Below are 21,421 nucleotides of genomic sequence, written 5' to 3'. Positions count from 1 at the left end.
AGACTGTTGGCGGCTAGAAGGGCCTTCTCCACTGCCATCAATTCTCTGAGGTTGGAAGAACTGGAGCTTTCCTTCTGATTCCAGTGACCCTGAAATGGGACCTGCGACACAACCGCACCCCAGCCTTTTCGACTGGCATCTGTTGTTACTGTCACCAGTGGATTTTGTATCCAGTCCACACCTTTGAGAAGGTTTGTTTGGATCACCCACCAGGTTAAGGAGGCTTTTACCTTCCCTGGAGTGTATACCCTTCTGTTTAGGAAGTTTGGATTTCCATTCCAGTTTTCCAGAATGTGTGCCTGCAGAACTCTGGAATGGGTCTGAGCCCACTGGACTGACTGTATGCAGGCTGTCATCGACCCCAGGAGAGACATCACTGTCCGCAGAGTAGGGGACCTTTGTTTTTTGATGTCTAGGACTTTGGATGTCAAGTTCTTCCGGTGATCTTCTGGTAGGAAAGATTTTTGATTTTCCGAGTCCAACAGGACCCCCCCAAAAAATTTTTTTTTATCACTTTTGATGGCAACAGATGAGACTTCTTTAGATTGAACATCCTACAACCCTTGGGTTGGATACCCAGAGTTCTGGCAACCCTCTGATTGAGAATTTCTGCGGAAGGACCAATGATTAGAAGGTCTTCCAGGTAAGGTACTATGGCGACATCTTGGTTTCTGATATGAGATACAGCTTCCGCCATGACTCTGGAGAAAACCCTTGGGGCCGAGGAGATCCCGAAGGGAACAACATTGTACTGGAAATGTAGAATCTTGTGATTCAACTGAACCGCAAATCTCAGATACTTCCTGTGACAAGGATGTATCGGGATATGAAAATAGGCATCCTTGAGATCTATTGTTGCCAGAGGTGTATCTAGCCTTTCCTGTACCCGGGGCAAAGGATCAGTTTGGCGCCCCCCCCCCAAATCAACCTCCCCCATTTGAACCTTAACTCTATTGAAACTGTATGACCAAGCCAAGGTATATTCCTGAATCTCCATAATGTTAACATAGATACCAATAAAAGTAAAATTAATCGAGACATCAGTAGGTTAAGTGTTTTTGAATATCCATATTGAATCAGGAGCCCCATATAATGCTCCATAACGTTTATGATGGCCCCATAAGATGCTCCATACAAAATACCCCCATATAATGCTCCATACAGTTTATGATGGCCCCATAAGATGCTCCATATTAAAATATGCCCCATATAATCCTGCATAAAGGTTAATAATGGCCCCATAAGATGCTCCATAGAGACATTTGCCCCATATAGTGCTGCACAAACGTTATGGCCCCATACAGACACTTGCCCCATTATAGTGCTGCACAAACGTTATGGCCCAATAAGATGCTCCATACAGACACTTGCCCCATATAGTGCTGCACAAACGTTATGGCCCCATAAGATGCTCCATACAGACACTTGCCCCATATAGTGCTGCACAAACGTTATGGCCCCATAGATGCTCCATACAGACACTTGCCCCCGTTATAGTGCTGCACAAATGTTATGGCCCCCATATAGTGCTGCACAAACGTTATGGCCCCATATAGTGCTGCACAAACGTTATGGCCCCCATATAGTGCTGCACAAATGTTATGGCCCCATAAGATGCCCCATACAGATATTTGCTCCATTTGCTGTTACTACGATAAAAAAAAAAAAAAAAAAAAATCACATACTCACCTCTCCGTCACTCAGGCCCCCGGAACTTTCAATATTGACCTGCTCCTCGTTCCGGCACCGCTCCATCTTCCGCCTCCTCTGCAATGACGTTCAGGCAGTGCGCGTGCACTAACTACGTAATCGCGCCCTCTGACCTCAGCATCACTGCAGACGACGGAGCGGTGGCTGGAACGAGGAGCAGGTGAATATCGCGCAGCGCTCCCCTCCCCGTTATACTCACCTACTCCTGGCACTGTGCAGTCCCTGCTTCCCCGGCAGCTTCTTCCTGTACTGAGCGGTCACCGTTACCGCTCATTACAGTAATGAATATGCGGCTCCACCCCTATGGGAGGTGGAGACGCATATTCATTACTGTAATGAGCGGTACCATGTAACCGCTCAGTACAGGAAGAAGCCGGGGCGCCGGGCAGCCAGGGACCTGCAGGGACCGCGCCAGGAGTAGGTGAGTATAATTAGACAGCCCCCGCTCCCTGGCCCTGCCAACCCCCTCCTTGGACCGCCGCATCATCAGGCGGCCCGCTGGTGCCCCCGTCAGCTGCGCCCAGGGCACATGCCCCGGCTGCCCCCCCCCGAATAAACCACTGATTGTTGCCATATATGAATGAGGAGCTATCAGAGGGATGGCTGATTTTACTGACTCCATTTTGAATTTGCGGTAAGTGATGTATTGATTGAGAGCTTTTAAATTTATTATGATCCGAGCTTGCCCGGAAGGCTTTTTTACCATGAATATATGGGAATAATGCCCCTTTCCCTGTTCATTTACTGGGACCATAGAAATTGCTCTCAAGGTCATCAGATCTTGTAATCCTGACATCATCAATTTTTGAGTCTCCCGAGATGACGGGGAGGTGACTCTTAGGATCCTGGGAGGAGGCGCCTCGAACTCTATAAGAAGACCCTGCTGGATAACATTTACGACCCAAGGGCTGTTGGAGATATTCCGCCAACTGTGAACAAAGTTCGAAAGCCTCCCCCCCACCGGATCGGAGACATTGTTTTTCTTGCTGTGGTTGCTGGGGAATAAGGATATTTTTGGGTTTCCCCTTGGCATAGCTCCATCTACCAGATTTCCCTTTACCCTTAACCTGGGAGGGCTGAGACTGGGAGGCCCGAAAAAAACGCTTCCTGGGATGTCTCTGTTCAGGAAGAGTCTTTTTCCTGTCCGTGGCTTTTTCCAGGAAGTCATCTAATGAAGGCCCGAACACATAGTCACCTTTAAAGGGAATGGAACACAACTTTATTTTTGAAATGACATCTCCACTCCACATTTTTAGCCAGAGAGCTCTTCTGGCCGAATTTGTCTGGACTAAAGATCTGGCGGCTACACGGATGGATTCCAAGGAGGCGTCTGCAAGAAATCCAGTTGCTCTATGTAAAATAGGCAAGGAGTCCAACACCTCATCTCTCGGAGTACCCTGAGAGATGTGGTTTTCTAATTCTTCCATCCAGCGGAAGAGAGACCTGGCTACACAGGAGGATGCAATATTGAACCTGAGAGCCGAGGTGGAAGTTTCCCAGGATTTTTTGAGTAGGCTTTCAATCTTCCTATCTAAGGGGTCCTTTAATTGGGAGGAGTCCTCGAAAGGCAGGGCGGTCTTTTTTGCCACCTAAGGCTACTTTCACACTGGCGTTAACTGCAATACGTCGCAATGCGTCGTTTTGCCGAAAAAACGCATCCTGCAAAGTGCTTGCAGGATGCGTTTTTTCTGCATTGACTAACATTAGCGACGCATTTGCGACACGTCGCAACCGTCGTGCGACGGTTGCGCCGTGTTGTAGCGGACCGTCGGGAGCAAAAAACTTTACATGTAACGTTTTTTGCTCCCGACGGTCCGCTTTTTCTGACCACGCATGCGCGGCCGGAACTCCGCCCCCACCTCCCCGCACCTCACAATGGGGCAGCGGATGCGCTGGAAAAATGCATCCGCTGCCCCCGTTGTGCGGCGGTGACAACGCTAGCGTCGGGAACCTCGGCCCGACGCACTGCGACGGGCCGAGCCCGACGCTAGTGTGAAAGTAGCCTTAGCCACCTGAACATCTACTTTTGGGATGTTCCATTTAATTGAATCCTCATCCAGAGGAAATCTGTGTTTAAAGTCTGACGGGGTGGTAAGCCGTTTCTCTGGAAGTTCCCACTCATTATTGATCATATCAATGATACTCTTATGTACGGGGAAGCCAAGTTGTTTATCAGTATGTATGCCAAATAACTCATCCTGTATTGTCTGAGGAACGGGTTCCTCTTTAAGCCCCATAGTATTCCGCACCGCAGACACCAATTCTTCAATATGTTCAGATGAAAAAAGGTATTTCCTGATTTCGGAAGTTTTATGAGGTAGAACACCCTCCCATTTTACTGAGGATGATGCATAAGAGCCATCAGAATCTGAGTCTGAATATTCCTGGATCTTCCTTTTCTTGGAAAGCAAAGGACCAGGTGAGGGTGGTGGTGGCGGCGGGGGAGGGGCAAACGTGGCTAAAGAGGTTTGAACCTCCTGCCTGACTAAGGAACGTATCTCTTCTATTAGTTAAGGATGTTCGGCCCAGAGGATTTTGTCTGTACAGGGTTGGCACAATTTTTTCTCCCATTTTAAGGGCAGTTTTTCATTACATATAGCACATTTGCGCTTAGTGGTGGATTTATGGACAGGCTTATCTCCCTGAAACGAAAGAGGGAGCAGTATGGGAAGGTATACTTTAAAAACCACCCTAAAATGGGACCCATCCCTGCCACACTTACTGGGGCTTGGGGAGCGCTGGGCTCTGCAGCTGCAGGGCAAAACGTATCCGTGCTGAGCAGGCTTACCTGAGACGTCTTCTGCAGCTTTATATAGAAACTAGAATAGAAATAGAAAATAAATGCTGCTCCAGCGCCTGGCAATTAGCCGTTCCCTCCTCCTCCGCAGTCCAAGGCAGGCGTGCGAGGATGCAGCGTGCCTCACACGCCGTTCAGAGGTCCGGAATCCCGGAAGTAACAGCGCTCCTGTACAGGAGTGAACGACCTGGAAGTGAAGCGCCACGTGACTTCCGGGTCGCCGAACAGCGCGCACAGGAGGGGGAGACGCCGGGGAGCTCAGGGAGGCTTCCGGCAGGGGATCACTGGTCCTCTTCACCCCTACAAGGGGACACAGGAGGACCAGGATAGCGGTCCCAGAATCCGGAGGAGACGGGAGCATAAAAAGGAGGAGGAAGCCCAGGGGCCCGACCACCAGTGCCCGGCAAAAGAATAAGGTAGCACTGCGAGAGCTGGCCACGCAGCGTACCAGGAACCTCTCCATGCCCCATGGGGAACAGGAAAGACACTGGTTAATGGGAGGGGTTTTTAACCTCCTGTGCTTCCTGTCCCCCATTAGGGTATGGAGACAACCTCCTGGGCTGTGGTGGAAGGCAACTAGAGAAAAGGGCTCTATCTTTCCTCCAAGTTTCTGTGACTGTTAAATACTGACGTAAACATCTTCTGACATCTAAGGTATGTCGTTTTCCTTACTTAGGATTTATAGGATTAGAATAGAAAGATGGCAGCACAATTTCCTGTGACGTATGGAATTCTGAAACTACCTTAGGGAGATAACCCAAGTCTAATTTCAAAACTATCCTATCATCAGAACCTGAGCGAATGGAGGATCTGCTAATAAAGCTCAGATGTCACTTATTCTGCGTGCTGACGTTAAGCTCTACTAGCAGGGATGTTTTTAGGGAGACTATCTTGTTTGAGGCAGAATCCAAACGTTCCAGCATAAGCCCGAGTTATGCTTACAACCCTCTTCCCCCTTTATATAAGGTGCTGTAAGATTCCGCCAGCTGAACTGATCAGACTGTGCCATTAAGGATCTTGACAGAGTTTTCCCCTAATGGTTTATGTAAGCTACAGTTACTCTGTTGTAAGACAATACATTTACATGGTGACTTTGCATACCAGTTGGACAGTACCTTTGGGTGAGGCGAAATTGCTCTAATGATGCCCTTTTTGGAAGAGACCCTAAGAGGGTTTTGCATAGGCCATTCAATAAAGGCCCCTTTCACACATCAGTTTTTTGCTATCAGTCGCAACCCGTCGAATTTTGAAAAAAAAAAAAACGAATCCGGCGACTGATGCCGCTGGATCCGGCTTTTTCTCATAGACTTGTAATAACGACGGATGGCCTCACGTTTCATCCGTCGAAAATTGTTTGTACGGTGGCCGGAGAAGACGGACAAAGTAAAGTTTTTTGTGTATGTCGAAAAATCGGACAGTGACGGCTCCGTCGCCGTCCGTCATTTGCTCGAATGGAAGCCTATGGGCGCCGAATCCATCAAATGACGGAATCCGGCGCCGGATTCCGTTTTTTTAACTGAGCATGCTCCGATTTTTTTAGGATCCAATTAGTCACTAGACGGATCCGACAAAAAAACAAATCCGTCGCATCAGTTTTTCACAATCTGCGACGGATCCGTCGAGCCAACGGATTATGACTGACGGCAAAAAACTGATGGGTGAAATGGGCCTAAGGCTACAAATAGAGACACACTGTTGGATGTGGCTCCCGGGAACGTGAAGGTTCGGATTATAAGATTTATAGGGACATATGATGCAAAAGCCTCTAGTGCATATAGTGTTTTACGTAAAAATTTGATGATATCAAGAGCCGATCCTGATTTAAGGGACGTTATCGGATGATATCCATCTGTTACTTATCGTTGGGGCAAAAATTTGAAGGGCTGTTTGAGGCATAGTCATTTTTCCACAGAAAAAGATCCACCCAATGAGGAAGAAAGTTTGACAGTAAAGGCATCATATCCCTGTGGTTCCTGCACTTTTTGTAAATAGTTTCCAAGAATTAATAATTTTGTTAACCCTGTACACAACAGAGAGTATTAGCTAATGGATAACATCAAATATAGGACCAGAGGTGTTGTGATAAGATGCCCATGTCCCAAACTGTATATTGGGAAAACAAAGGAATTGAGGAGACTTCTATCAAAACATATTAGCTCAATTAATACAGGCATAGAAACACCATTAGCAGCACATATGAGGAATGTGCATTCTGAAAACCCTCTTGATCTCCAAATATGGGGTTTGAGACATATGGTACTGAGACCCCAAAAGGGTAATCTAGATCAGTTGTTATTGCAAGAAGAATGCAGATGAATATTTAGATTACACTCTCGCAGCCCGTTTGGTCTTAATGAAGGCTTCACTTATTCGGCTTTTGTTGAGGATTGATTTTGGTCATGTTTACATCTGATTTTGGTTTAGCACCCTGTTTGACCTTCTATTTACCCCATCAGCTATTAATAAAGATATGATTTATTTTGTTTACCTATGATGGAATATAGTTTAAAATAATGATATAAGGGATGGAGATGTATTATAGGTTCCTTCCAGGAGAAGTACGGTACTTATTTGGAAATATTCTGTTTTATTTAAGGTGTAGCTGGTTTATTATACACTCCGTATCTGATACTTCCCTCTTAGGGAGTGCGTATATATGTTACATACTTTCATACACCCCAATAAGGGACTATATAGTTGTATAAATGTGTATGATTATTAATTTTATTATCTGTACTATTTCATTATCTTGAATGTTATTCATGTTAATACATAAAGATAGCGCTGGTTATATCCTTTCGGTTTGAATGCGGATAAACTTACCGTATAATGATGTTATTAATTTGTACATATGGTATACGGATATGCGCAATGTAACTCAGATTGTATCTGCGCTGGTTCGCTATATCTAACATGCGCAGTATACTCTCGTATTGATAATGGTGTCTGTGCTACAACACTAGTTCACTATACCTGACATGCACAGTATACTCGCATACTGATGATCAGGTCTGCTCAATTGTGGACAAGACACTATGTACACCCGGAAGGTATTCGTCCCCAGGGGAAAAAAAACAACACTTTTTTCTTCTTTCTTCATCTCTGTCTTCTTACGAAAGATTCCCCATCAAGGTCAGGAAACCAACTGATGTGGAAAGAGGTACTGCATTTTTTATCTTGAAGGTTTCCTGTCCTTGAAGGATACATTCCCCTCTCTCGTTGTTGCTGTCACGGGTAACAGAAAAAACTACTCTCCATTACATGGGTAGAATAAAAAGATGGTCCATAACACATCTAAATATGTAACTGCATGGTATTATTTGCATTCATCTTTTATAGCTTATGAAATTGCTGCAACAAAAATCTCACATATGTATGCGTTCTTTTACTTCAATAAATACAAAGTGGCCAACACATCAGAAGACTGGCATAAAACACTTTTGACAGGTGCAGATTTTTTACACAACAAAGAGTTGCACAAAAATGTTGTGACTTTTGGCGTTTCACACCAAGTTAAAAACATGGAAAGTGGCATTGTTACTTACGCAAGAAATGCTACTCATGTCCCACACTGGAGTAACATTTCTGAGGGGTACATGGAGGCGCACGCCACTGATAAGATCGGCCGAATTCATTAAGTGCTGTTTTTCCTCTTGATGGAGGGTGCCCACGAATAAAATGTACTGAATTCATTAAGACTGGTGTATGAAACGCAAGTGTTAATGAATCTAGGTCAAAGTGTGCGACAGTAGAAAATAGTCCACTTATTGCTTTTTTGATAAGCAAACTTCCTATCGCTGTATTACTTACTGTCAGAATAAAAGACCATAAATTGCTGAAATTACTTTACTACAGATCCGATGTGTCTCAGCCTGTTTTCAAAATGCCATTGAAGATGTAGGCCTAGCAATTCTTACAAAGCATCAAAATCATCATGTACAGAAGAGAATAAAAAAAAAAAAAAAGAACACTGCCTACCATGTAGTTTCCAAACGTCTGACCGCCGTGGTGCTGCCAGTACAGATACAGTGGTTTCCCAAACAGGAGCACAGGAATGCAGAGGAACACAATCACCACCAAGAAGATTTGAAAACCATACTACGTGGGGGAAAAAAAACCAACTGTGATTTTCTGCATAATGTTACTAAAATTCTGTGTTCTGTTTCTACATTACAAAAACTATATTATATAATATTTCATAGAATAAGAAAACAAACATGAAAAGCACAATAAAAAAAAACTAGAGTGAACGTCCGAGGACTTCCTGTTAGTAACCTGCATTTTATAATCATTTTGTCCTTACGGACTCTCATGCCCAGATAGTTGCTATCTGGCAGACATGGGTGCTATACCTGGCTGGTTTGTCATTGTGAGAGTGTAAAGTCGTTATCCTTTAAAAATGCAGCATAAAAATGGACATAATGCACAGCAATGTCTAAATGGCAATGCTGTGCACACGTTCAGTCTTTTGTTACCCCTTTCATGGTTTGGACACCGTGGAGTAGTTAAAAGAAGCAGCATGTCCATTATTCAGGCAGATTCTACTAGGAAGCTGCTCAATAGTTATAGCTTAAAATATAGAAATAAGGTGCCAACGAGAGAGTCGCTACAAAAAAAGGACATTAAAACCGCCCGCAAAGTTTCTACAGGAAGAAGACCACTGTTTTTTTTTTTTTTACTGACTGATTCACCTCTGCAAACCTGAGTGGCTCCACTGCCATATTCATGTGTGCTGGTGACACACTATACTTTCTATTGATTGGTATATTTTATTATAGTGCACCTGTATACTCTTGATATTGCCATCTTAGATTTAATCCAATGTTCCAATGTTTGGGTAATACATTACACTAGCTTTATGGATGCACTTCTATATATCGGTATATATACATTTCTACCACAACCATTAACCATTAGTAGTCATTTGTCACCTAGTGGCTACCTTTTTGCATGCTATTTTTATTGCATTTTCCTCATCAGCCTCCCCCTTTTTTCATTTGATTTTAACATTTTTTTTTACTATCCATGTCTTCTAAGGCTGGTTTCACACCAGCGTTTACCTGATCTGAGGACTTCCTCCGTGAAGCCCCGCCCTCGGCCGCACCTCCGCCGCTAGCTCCGCCTACTTCTGCATGCGGCCCGCATGCGACCTGCGTACCTATCTTTAACATTAGGTCGTGCGGCTGTATGCGGATGCTGCCGCATGCGTCGTTTTGACGATGCGGCGACCAGCGTAGGACGCAGCCTGTAGCATTTTTTTTTTTTGCATCGTCAAAATGACGCATGTGGCAGTATCCGCATACAGCCGCACGACCTGCGTACCTAATGTTAAAGATAGGTATGCAGGTCGCATGCGGGCCGCATGCAGAAGTAGGCGGAGCTAGCGGCGGAGGTGCAGCCGAGGGCGGGGCTTCACGGAGGAAGTCCGCAGCCGTCCGCAGATCAGGTAAACGCTGGTGTAAGACCAGCCTAATAGAGTATTTATTATTTGCATATATTTGTCTGATATTTTTCTATTATGTAGTAAACACCTATTTGATTATAATGTCTTGGTCTGTTTACTCCTTTTTCAAATTGAAACAACTTTTTGGCTTATGAGTTTATATGAAAGTTCTGAATTTTGTTTTAACCTCCAAAAAATATGTATGTAAAAAAAAGGAGAATTTTGTGTACTCACCGTAAAATCTCTTTCTCTTAGCCTCTAATTGGGGGACACAGGACCATGGGTGTTATGCTGCTGTCCACTAGGAGGCGACAATATGCATAATCTGAAAAATATTAACTGTGGCTCCTCCTCTGCAGTATACACCCCTGGACGGCATCAGCCTTCTCCAGTTTTGTGCAAAAGCAGTAGGAAGAACGTAACATGAATAACAGACATGCCTGTAAGAAGGCCACTATGTACGAGCTCAAAGAACAATATGAGAACTCAACAGTAACAACAGCCCGAAAAGGGCAACAGGGTGGGAGCTGTGTCCCCCAATTAGAGGCTAAGAGAAAGATTTTACGGTGAGTACACAAAAATCTCCTTTACTCTGCCGCCTCATTGGGGGACACGGGACCATGGGACGTCCTAAAGCAGTCCCTGGGTGGGAAGCAATGGACGAATATTGTGCAGACAGGCCCCTAAACTTAGGGCACCGCCGCCTGCAGGACACATCTACCCAGGCTCGCGTCCGCTGAGGACTGGGTATGAACCCTGTAGTGTTTAGTAAACTTGAGTAGGCTAGTCCAAGTAGCCGCCTTACACACTTGTTGTGCCGAAGCCTGGTGCCAAATGGCCCAGGAGACCCCTACCGCCCGTGTAGAGTGTGCCGTAATACCGACTGGAAGAGGAGAATTCTTAAGGCGGTAGGCCTCTTGTATGGTGGATTTGATCCACCTGGCAAGGGTAGCTTTGGAAGCTGGTAGACCCTTGTGGCCGCCTTTTGGAAGGAGGAAAAGAGAATCAGACCTCCGGAAGGACGCAGTTCTAGACACGTATATACGCAATGCCCTGACGAGGTCAAGTGTATGCAGAGCCTTCTCCACTCTATGAACCGGAACCGGACAAAGGGATGGTAGTGAAATTTCCTCATTGATGTGGAAAATGGACACAACCTTCGGAAGGAAGGATGGGACCGTACGAAGAACTACCTTGTCCTGGTGAAAAGCCAGGAAGGGCCGTCTGCAGCACAGTGCTGTCAGTTCAGACACCCTGCATAGCGAGGTGATTGCCACCAGGAAAACCACCTTCTGGGAGAGAAGGCGGAGCGGGACCTCCTTAAGGGGTTCGAAGGGTGGTTCCTGCAATGCTGTCAGGACCAGGTTGAGGTCCCACGTTTCTAGTGGTCATCTGTAAGGGGGAACCAATCGGGAAACCCCCTGAAGGAAAGTCCTTACTTGCAGCTTGGTAGCGATGCGCCTTTGAAAAAGCACTGAGAGGGCCGACACCTGGCTCTTAAGCGAGCCCAACGACAGCCTGGCCTCCAGACTGGATTGGAGAAAACCAAGTGCTTAGGGTAGGGAATAAGGGAGTGGGATCTGGCCACGAGATTCGCACCAGGTAAAGAAAGCTTTCCAGGTACAGTAATAAATCTTGGCAGAGGCTGGCTTCCGTGCCCTGATCATGGTTCCAATAAAGTCCGGCGAGAGCCCTGCCTGGGTTAGAACCCAGGTCTCAAGGGCCACGCCGTCAAATTGAGAGCCCCTAAGTTCTGGTGGTAGAACGGGCCTTGTGATAGAAGATCGTGGTGCTTGGGGAGACGCCAGGGGGCGTCTGCTGTAAGTTGTACGATGTCAGCGTACCATGTACGTCTGGGCCAGTTCGGTGCAATTAGGATGGTTGGAACTCCCTCTTGTTTGATCTTCCTCACCACTCTGGATATCAGGGGGAGAGGTGGAAAAATATACAGAAGCTGGAACGGAGTCCAGTCCTGAACCACAGCGTCTGCTCCAAGCGACCGCGGATCGTGTGTTCTGGCCATGAATTTGGAGACCTTGGCATTGAAGTGGGTTGCCATTAGATCCACATCTAGGGTCCCCCAGCGGTGACAGATCTGGTGAAAAATTTCGGGATGGAGACCACTCTCCCGAGTCTATTCCTTGTCGGCTGAGGAAGTCTGCTTCCCAGTTGTCCACACCCGGAATGTGTACCGTCGAAAGAACCGACCCTGTGTCCTCCGCCCAGCGGAGGATGTGTGACACTTCTCGCATCGCCTGGGTACTGCGGGTCCCCCCTTGGTGATTCACATATGCCACGGCCGTGGCATTGTCTGACTGTATTCTGATGTGAGAGGCTGCCAGTAAGTGATGGAAGGCCCTCAATGCCAGGAGGATTGCACGAATTTCCAGGATGTTGATGGGCATGGTCGCTTCCACTGGGGACCACTTGCCCTGTGGTGTAGGTGCACCGCACCCCAACCAGTCAGGCTCGCGTCGGTGGTCAGAACCTTCCATTGACCTGTGAGAAAGGATTTCCCCTTTGCTAGCGAGGTTGACTTGAGCCATCAGTGCAGGGACCTCCTGGTTGATGACGTTAGCTGAACTCCCTGTCGAGAGAAAAGGGATTCCTGTCCCAGGACTTGAGAATGGCTAGTTGGAGAGGCCTGAGGTGAAACTGGGCAAATGGGACTGCTTCTATTGCTGCCCCCCATCTTGCCGAGGACTCTCATGGCAAACCGGAGAGATCGAGGGGGCTTGCGGAGGAGGGTGCGAACTCCTAGGCGGAGAGCCAGTGCCTTGTCCTTGGGAAGGAGCACTAGACCCCTGGAGGTGTTGAATAGCATTCCCAGGAAGGTCAGGGACTGACTCGGGGTTGGTGATGACTTTTGTAGGTTGATTAACCAGCCCATGCGACAGAGTATCGGTTGTGATTGAGACGCTGAGCTCGCAGTCCTTGAAGGTGGGAGCCTTGATGAGTAGATCGTCCAGGTATGGAACGACTACTATGCCTCTGGAGTGCAGGACGTCCATGGTGGCTGCCATGACTTTGGTGAACACTCTGGGAGCCGTGGCGAGTCCGAAAGGGAGAGCCACGAATTGGTAGTAGTCCTGGCCTATTGTGAACCTGAGAAACCTCTGATGGGCAGGTGCAATGGGTATATGCAGGTATGCGTCTTGTATGTCTATGGAGGCGAGATATTCTCCCTTCTCCATGGACGCAATGATGGACCGAAGAGACTCCAGGCGGAAGTGACTTACCCGTACATATTTGTTGAGCTGTTTTGGGTCTAGTATGGGCCGTACGCAGCCTCCTTTCTTGGGAACTACGAACAGATTGGAGTAAATTGGAGTAGAACCCTCTGAAGCGGTCGGTCGTGGGGACCGGTACTATGACTCCTGCTTGAAAAAGCGAGGAGACCGCCTGGTGGTAGGCACAAGCCTTGGCTGGTGGTTTTGGGGGGACAGAGAGAAGAATCGGTCCAGTGGGTTGAAGGTGAAGTCTATTTTGTATCCGGAAGACACTAGTTCCCTGACCCACCTGTCTTCTGTAATAGGCAGCCAGACTTGATGAAAGAGCAAAAGTCGGCCGCCTACTGGAGTGGTGTCTTCCGGAGTCCGTGAGTCATGATGAGGAGAAAGTCTGAGATTTTCCTCCTCTGGGCTTAGGCTGGCCTGCTTTTGACTGCCAGGTCTTGTCTGACCTTTGCGTCGATCATGAGTTGTCCCTGCATGGGGAACGGTTACAATTTTGTGCTGGACACGAGACGGACCAGCCCGAGGAATTCCGAAAGGATCGGAATCGAGGTTGGCTACGCTTCTTGTAAGTGCGTTTAGGTCTGAGTTGGGGAAGAGAAGTAGTCTTACCCCCGGTAGCTTTGCATATCATAGTGTCCAACTGTTCACCGAAAAGTCTCCCACTGAGGTAGGGGAGGTGCGTAAGGGACTGCTTTGAGGCTGCGTCCGCTTTCCATTCCTGCAGCCAGAGGATACGCCGAATTGTGATGGCGTTTGATGCTATCCCCGCTACTCCCCTTGCTGAATCCAGAGATTGGTCCGACAGCTCAGGAGCGGATGCTTGGAGAGCTTGTACATTTTTGCCCAGGCCAGAATGGCCTTAGCAGCCCAAACAGAGGCGAACGCGGGAGCCAGGGATGCCCCTTCTGCCTCGAAAATTGAACGAGCCATGCGTTCTACCTGCCGGTCTGTTGCGTCCCTGAGGTTTGAGCAATCTGGCAGTGAAAGGAGGGTCTGTGCTGCTAGGCTAGAGACTGGGGGGTCCATCTGTCCATTCCTTGGTGTCCTTCTGTGGGAAGGGGTACCTCGCCTCCAGATATTTGCGATTAGCGAATTTTTTCTCAGGCTGTGAGCTGCTTTTTAAGGATTGCCTTAAACTCTGGGTGGTTAGAGAAAACCTTAGGCGGCTTCAGAGGTCCTTCAAAGGAAATCTTATGTTCTGGGGCCTCTGGTGGCGGATCAGAAATGTCCAGCACCTGATGGATGGAAGAGATTATGTCCTCAACTAGCGCTATATTGCTAGGAGGGATTGGGATCAGGGACCCCTCCGTTTCCCTGTCTGAGTCAGAGTCGCAGATGCCTTCCGAATCCTGTGTATCACTGAGGCGTCCCCTGCTGAGTGAACCGGGGAGGAGGCCTTCTCTGGTCGGGGATTGCGGAGATCTGCATTGTCTGTCCCTGGAATGGGACGGTCTAGATGACCTGGAGCTACGGTGTCTCTCCCTAGAGGGGGATGACCGTGTGCTATGGGATGACGCAGATGGACTTGATCTATGGGTCCGCTTGCGTCCTGACCTAGACGTGGATGTGCCAGGGTCATCTTGTTCCTGAGTCAAGCTCTCCCTTTGCTGGGTAACGGTCATAGCCGAGGCATGACCCTGCAGAGCCTGAAGCAATGTGGAGTTTAGGTTATCTATAGACTGCGTCATAGATTGCGATATCTGAGTAGCCCATTCCGGCGTGGCATTAGACACTGAGGCATTGGCAGGGGCTTCTTGGGGCTCTGACACATTAGTTTGTATACAATTCTGGCAATGCGGGTACGTGCTGCCACTGGGGAGAGCGGTCCCGCAGGCTGTGCAGAATGCATAATAGCAGTTCTGCCTGGTTCTCTTGGACCTTGAGCCCGGCATAGTGCACAGAGTGCAGTGCTATGCAAAGGACCTTACAGGGGTAGAGAAACCTATAGGGGAGCCTTATAGGTAATATGGATTCACAGCTAAGTAAAGAACCCAGCTGTGATCTTACCCCACCAGTGTGTCCCTAGGTCCAGCGCCGAAGATCCACAGTCCTGTGCCCCCCGGAGACTGGTTGCCTGGTCCTGCAGACCGGGAGATACAGGGTTAATCTGCAGCAGAAAATGGCTGCTGAGAAGGAGAGGAAGGGGGAGAAGGGGGCGGAGAGCTTGAAAAAGGCGGCAAGGCTGTGTAAAAACGTGCCCTTTCTGTCTCGATCCACCCCCTTTATGACACTATAGAGAGTCATATTTGTCATCCGGGGGGCGGGCCGGGGGGGCGGCGGCTTCAGCTAGGGCGAAGCCGGGGCCTAAATTAGATGCATGAGGCCCAGAAGGGCTCCAGGGCCCCCCCCCACCCGAATTTAAAGGCGGGATGGCGGTGGGGCTATAAGCTGAAGGGGGAGCCCGGTTGGGGTCTCCCTAAGGCAGTATAGAGCTGGTGCTGCCGCAGAGACAGGGGTGTAGGGAGCCCTGTGTCTGTCTGTGCCATGCCTGCCTGCACTCCCCCAGCCCCAACAGGAGCCCGCAGCTGGGCTGGGGTCCCTGGATGCAGGCGCAGTGTGCTGGCCCATTGCTGGGAGCTGTAGAATGCTGCCTGTACAGGCCCTACCTGAGGTGTCTCAACCTAATACCCCCAGAGGGGGATTAGGGAGGGTGCTGTTGTCACATATTCAGGGGCCTTTATCCTCGCCTCGACCTCAACCCAGAAACCAAAAGGAATTGGGGAAGGAGGGGGGTATTGACTTCGAACCAGCACCCGAGGGACTGGGGAAGGAGCAACATGGGGAATAGCGATCTCTACTTCAACTGGGCACCCCATAATAGGGGGACGAGGAAGAAGCCATGCCGGGAGTCTTACAGGAGACCCTCTTTTCTTCATCTGTAATCCCGTCGGAAAAAACGGAGTAAAAATCTTTTAGGTGTGCCTCCTACGCGACACTAAGCAAAAACTGGAGAAGGCTGATGCCGTCCAGGGGTGTATACTGCAGAGGAGGAGCCACAGTTAATCTTTTTCAGATTATGCATAGTGTCGCCTCCTAGTGGACAGCAGCATAACACCCATGGTCCTGTGTCCCATGGTCCTGTGTCCCCCAATGAGGCGACAGAGTAAACTAAATTTGTATCATAATTGTACTGACCTCGAGATTCATACTGCCAAGTAATATTTACAGCACAATGGCCAAAACAAAACTCCTCAAAAATAGCAGAATTCAGTTTTTACCCTTTCACTCCATATGGAATTTTGCTGTTTTTCTTCAGACAAAGAAGTACACTCTCATGCAGCCAATATTGATGGAATAATAAACTAATGACTACTGAAAGTACAAAAGGCAAAACCAAAAGTACAAAAATAAAAAATCATTGGGTCTTGAAAGGGATAAGCTATATAAAAAATGGCTTTAAAACATATATAAAAATAATGTTCAATAGAGAAAAACCATAATAAAAATGGGTACAAAGTAATCACTGACCTGCCCTGAGTAGAGAGGAGTGTTGCCATCGTCACCACCAGTAAACATGAACATGCTTATAAAGTGAAGGAGGATACTGGGTGCCCTCCTTGAATCCACTGAAGTCCACGCCAACCACTTAAATACAATCATGAATACAAGATAACCAAAGATGCACATCATGAAAAGGAGCTCAGGGAGGAAAACCAAATACATGCAGAATTTCTTCTTGAAGTGCCTAAGAATACAGAAGACGCAATTAATTTAGTAAGCATAAGACGTCTGTAAGCAGCAGACACAAAGAATTTCAAAGAGGACATTTCACCTAATTTTTCATGTTAAGGCTACTTTCACACTAGCGTTAACTGCAATCCGTCACAATGCGTCGTTTTGCAGAAAAAACGCATCCTGCAAAAGTTCTTGCAGGATGCGTTTTTTCTGCATTGACTAACATTACGCGACGCATTGCGACGGATTGCCACATGTCGCAACCGTCACGCGACGGTTGCGCCGTGTTGTGGCAGACCGTCGGCCGCAAAAAACGTTGCATGTAATGTTTTTTGCAGATGACGGACCGCTTTTTCCGACCGCTCATGCGCGGCCGGAACTCCGCCCCCACCTCCCCGCACTTCCCCGCAGCTCACAATGGGGCAGCGGATGCGCTGGAAAAATGCATCCGCTGCCCCCATTGTGCGGCGGACACAACGCTAGCGTCGGGAACCTCGGCCCGACGCACTGTGACGGGCCGAGCCCGACGCTAGTGTGAAAGAAGCCTAAATCAGACACACAATGTAATAGTGGCTGCAGAACGAAATAAATATAAAACATTTGTGGGGTTTTTTTTCACCTCTTAGTTGACAAGATATTAGCAATCAATATTTAGCACCTGAGTGTTATCAGTGTTTTCTCTGGGGTGTGCACTTCTTCTCCCTGTAGGATGCCGACCAATCAGAAGGCAGTAACACAACCGAAAAAGAACACATAGATTTCTCAGTGTGAGATGTAATGATACAGCTGTGATGTCCTGGTCTAACCTCCTAAATGAGTCAATGGGGAGACGGGAGTGCAGCGGAGTTTAGCTATGTCACATTACAAACCCTTCTATTAGCCTTTCTTCTCTCCTAGCATGGTCAACTGTGTTATACTGCCCCTCCCCCCACACTGTTTGTCCTGAAATGAGAGATCAAAATGGCAGTATCACACATCTTCTGTTGTGCTCAACTTTAAAAACAGAACAGGCAGGCAACTCCTGTGTGAAATTTACTGGCAGCCATAATCTCACTGGAGAGCAATTACAAGCTGCCTAAGCACAGTAGACAAGTCTGATTACTGACACATCTTCGGACAGGCAGTGTGGAGAGAGGGGCATAACAGCAGAGGTGACTGTGCCAGGAGAAGTAGAAAGCTGAAAGAAGAGTTTGTTATTTTACCCAATTAAACTCTGCTGCTCTGCCCGTCCTCCCTACACTATCTCATGCAGGAGGTTAGATCCGAAGAAAAGGGCTGTTAGTCATACATCTGATATACAGATAAAAATGCTCTAAGCCATGATGGAGGCATGTTCTTCTTTGCGGTGAGTATTTATGTCTGCTTATGATTTCACAGTATCATACAGAAGGAAGAAGAATACGCCCCAAGTGAAATCACTCTGATAACACCCACTTTTACTTATCACAAATTAACTCATTAGGGAAAAATACTCTGACTGCTAATACCTCTGCAACAGAAAGACTGTTTTTTTAATAGGATTTTTCTGCTCTGCAGCCACTTATTACATTGTGTGCCCAGTTCAACATGAAAAAAATGGTGGTAGGTCCCCTCTTTAAACACCATGTTATAAAGGCACAACAGAAAAACAAAGGTTTTTTCTTTATAAAACATCATGCAGTTGACTTTTTCTTAAAGGGGTTGTCCTGTCACTGGTTGGTGTCCAATACCTGGCACCCCACAGCTGTGTACAGCATTGATGTTGCCTAGATTTAAAGAAGTTGTCCACTAGTATATCTTTTTTTTTTTTTCACAAATCTTGCTATTATGTGCCACTGAAAACATCTACTGTGTTTATTTTAGCAATATTACCTTTATCATGCAGTAGCAGCACATCTTTAGTGCTGGATCCAGCTCTCATGGGGTTAATCGACAACTTCCTTTCTCCTGAGTTATTGTGCTCTAATACTACAAGTTCCATGATGCATTGCACTGCCACTAAGCCTGAACCTACCACACCCACTCCAAAACACACCCAAACCGCTCCCTCCTCTCCCTCTATCTTCAAAAAGATAATTACACACAGATAGATGGATAGATAGATAGATAGATAGATAGATAGATACAGATATATCTATATATCTATGTATATTTCCATAGATATGTCCATATCCATGTTTCTAAACCCCTTCACCCTTGGAGCTTTTTTTGTTTATCGCTCCCCTTCTTTCCAGAGCCATAATTTTTCCGTCAATATGGCCATGTGAGGGCTTATTTTTTGTGGGACAAGTTCTACTTTTGAACGACACCATTGGTTTTACCATGTCGTGTAACAGAAAATGTGAAAAAATTCAAAGTGCGATGAAATTGCAAATAAAGTGCAATCCCACACTTGTTTTTTGCTTGGCTTTTTTGCTCGGTTCCCTAAATGCTAAGGCTGTGTGCACACGTTGCGGATTCAAATACAGATCCGCAGCGTTTTTTGCCGCACAGAATTGCATCAAATCCACAGTGTAGTGCACAACCAATGTAAGTCTATGGGAGCACATGCTGCAGAAAAAGCCGCACCGAAACGCAGCTTTTTTTTCTCGCAGCATGTCACTTCTTTTGTGCGGAACCGAATCTTTCTGCACCCTTAGGGTATGTGTCCACGTTCAAACACGCAGCATCCAGATGTTACAGGATAGTGGAGGGGATTTTGCTGCGCCGCCACAAGGTATATCACAGGGCCCTATGTGTGGGGTGTGATGATGCCGGATGTGTGCAATGAACATATCCGGCATCATCGCATCACAGAAGGGGGCGGAGCTTAGGGCGGAGCGGGTTTGCCACTCCGTCCAAACCGCCAGCCATCCTTAGACTTTCATTGAGTCGGGCACATCCGCAGCAAAACCGCAGATGTAAAAAACATCTGCAGTTTTGCTGCGGATGTGGGTCCGAGAAACACTGCAGTTCGGGAGGAGGGAAGTGTGTGGGCGGTGACTGTGTGCGTGTATGTGTGTGCTGGGTCTGCGGGCTGTTCGGATGTGTGCGGCGCTGTGCGGGACTGTTCAGGTGTGTGCGGGGTCTGTGGGCTGTTCGGATGTGTGCAAGTCTGTTCAGATGTGGACAGCCCTGTGCAGGGCTTTTCGGGTGGGTGCCTGGCTGTTCGGGTGTGTGCGGGACTGTTCGGGTGTGTGCGGGGGGTCTTTTGGGGTGTGTGTGCAGGCATCATCTGATGGGACTACAAGTACGCAGCATACAATCTGCAGCTAATTCGGATGTAATCTGGACAGTGGACACACACCCTACGCTATCCATACATCTATCAATAGATATATCTATCCAGATATATCTATAGATAGATATAGGAATAGATAGATGTATGCATCTATAGATTTATCTATATGTAGATCTGTCTATCCATTTCATCTATCATCTATCTGTGTGTGTAATGGAGTGTGGGTTGGACAAATGTAAAAGAGGATGTTGGACAATAATGACATCACAAATCTTTTTTTTTTTTTTTTTTCAATAATACATCTTTATTTAGCTTTCAAAAACGCACCAAAACGCATAAAAACCGCACCAAAAGCGAATTAAAAAATGCATCAAAACCGCGCAAAAAAACTGCATAAAAAATGCATCAAAACCACACCAAAAACTGCATCAAAACCGCACCAAAAACTGCATCAAAACTGCACCAGGTTTTGATGCAGTTTTTGGTGCAGTTTTGATGCCGTTTTTGGAAATAAATAAATGGAAAATGTGCATGATTTGAATGGAAACATGCATGAAAAAAACGGATTTGGAGGCCGGATTCATCATTTCACATCTCAGTTTCATACATTTTTTGCCGGATCCATCGCTGTGCGTTTTTTTGCCGGGCCGGACAGAAAAAACGTTCCTCTATGTGTTTTCCGTCCGGCGGAAACTGCTTTTTTGCCGGATCTGGCAAAAAACGGATGAAGTGTGTGGCCATCAGGCACAATCCGGTGCTAATACAACTCTATGAGAAAAAAACGGATCCGGCGGAAAAAAATGGATCCGATTTTTACAAAACTCGCCAGATTGTGCCTGACGGCAAAAACCTGATGTGTGAAAGCAGCCAGATATATGGATAGATACTTCTATGTATCTATAGATAGATATATCCATAGATATATAATAGAAAGGCCAATGTTTCTAAGGCTACTTTCACACTTGCGTTTTTAGCAATCCGTCGCAATACGTCTTTTTGGGAAAAAAACGGATCCTGCAAATGTGCTCGCAGGAAGCGTTTTTTACCCATAGACTTATATTAGTGACGGATCGTGATGGATGGCCACACGTCGCATCCCTCGTGCAATGGATCCGTCATGTTTTGGCGGACCGTTGGCACAAAAAAACGTTCAAGTGAAAGTTTTTTGTCCGTCGTGTCTGCCATTTTCTACTGCGCATGCGCGGCCAAAACTCCGCCCCCTCCTCCCCGGACTTCAGAATGGGCAGCGGATGCGTTGAAAAACTGCATCCGCTGCCCACGTCGTGCACAAATTTCACAACGTGCGTCAGTACATCGGCCCGACGCATAGCGACAGACCAATACCGACGCAAGTGTGGAAA

At 47.1% G+C, this 21,421-nt stretch overlaps 1 protein-coding gene across 2 annotated transcripts in view; it reads right to left on the bottom strand.

Moving 5' to 3' along the window:
• The window catches only part of ATP6V0A2 (ATPase H+ transporting V0 subunit a2), a 178,277-nt gene that overhangs the window by 59,778 nt on the left and 97,078 nt on the right, over positions 1-21,421 (bottom strand). For both annotated transcript variants that reach the window (XM_077293224.1, XM_077293223.1), the window contains exons 15-16: positions 16,655-16,871; positions 8,486-8,605 (exon numbers count right to left, since the gene is read on the bottom strand). In XM_077293224.1, the coding sequence (XP_077149339.1) occupies positions 8,486-8,605; positions 16,655-16,871 (337 nt within the window). The remainder of the gene's footprint in view (positions 1-8,485; positions 8,606-16,654; positions 16,872-21,421) is intronic.

This window comes from Ranitomeya variabilis, chromosome 1 (genome assembly GCF_051348905.1).
Source record: "Ranitomeya variabilis isolate aRanVar5 chromosome 1, aRanVar5.hap1, whole genome shotgun sequence".
Lineage (NCBI taxonomy): Eukaryota > Metazoa > Chordata > Amphibia > Anura > Dendrobatidae > Ranitomeya > Ranitomeya variabilis.
Note: the sequence above shows the minus strand (reverse complement) of the source record. Positions and strands in the feature narration are given on the sequence as shown.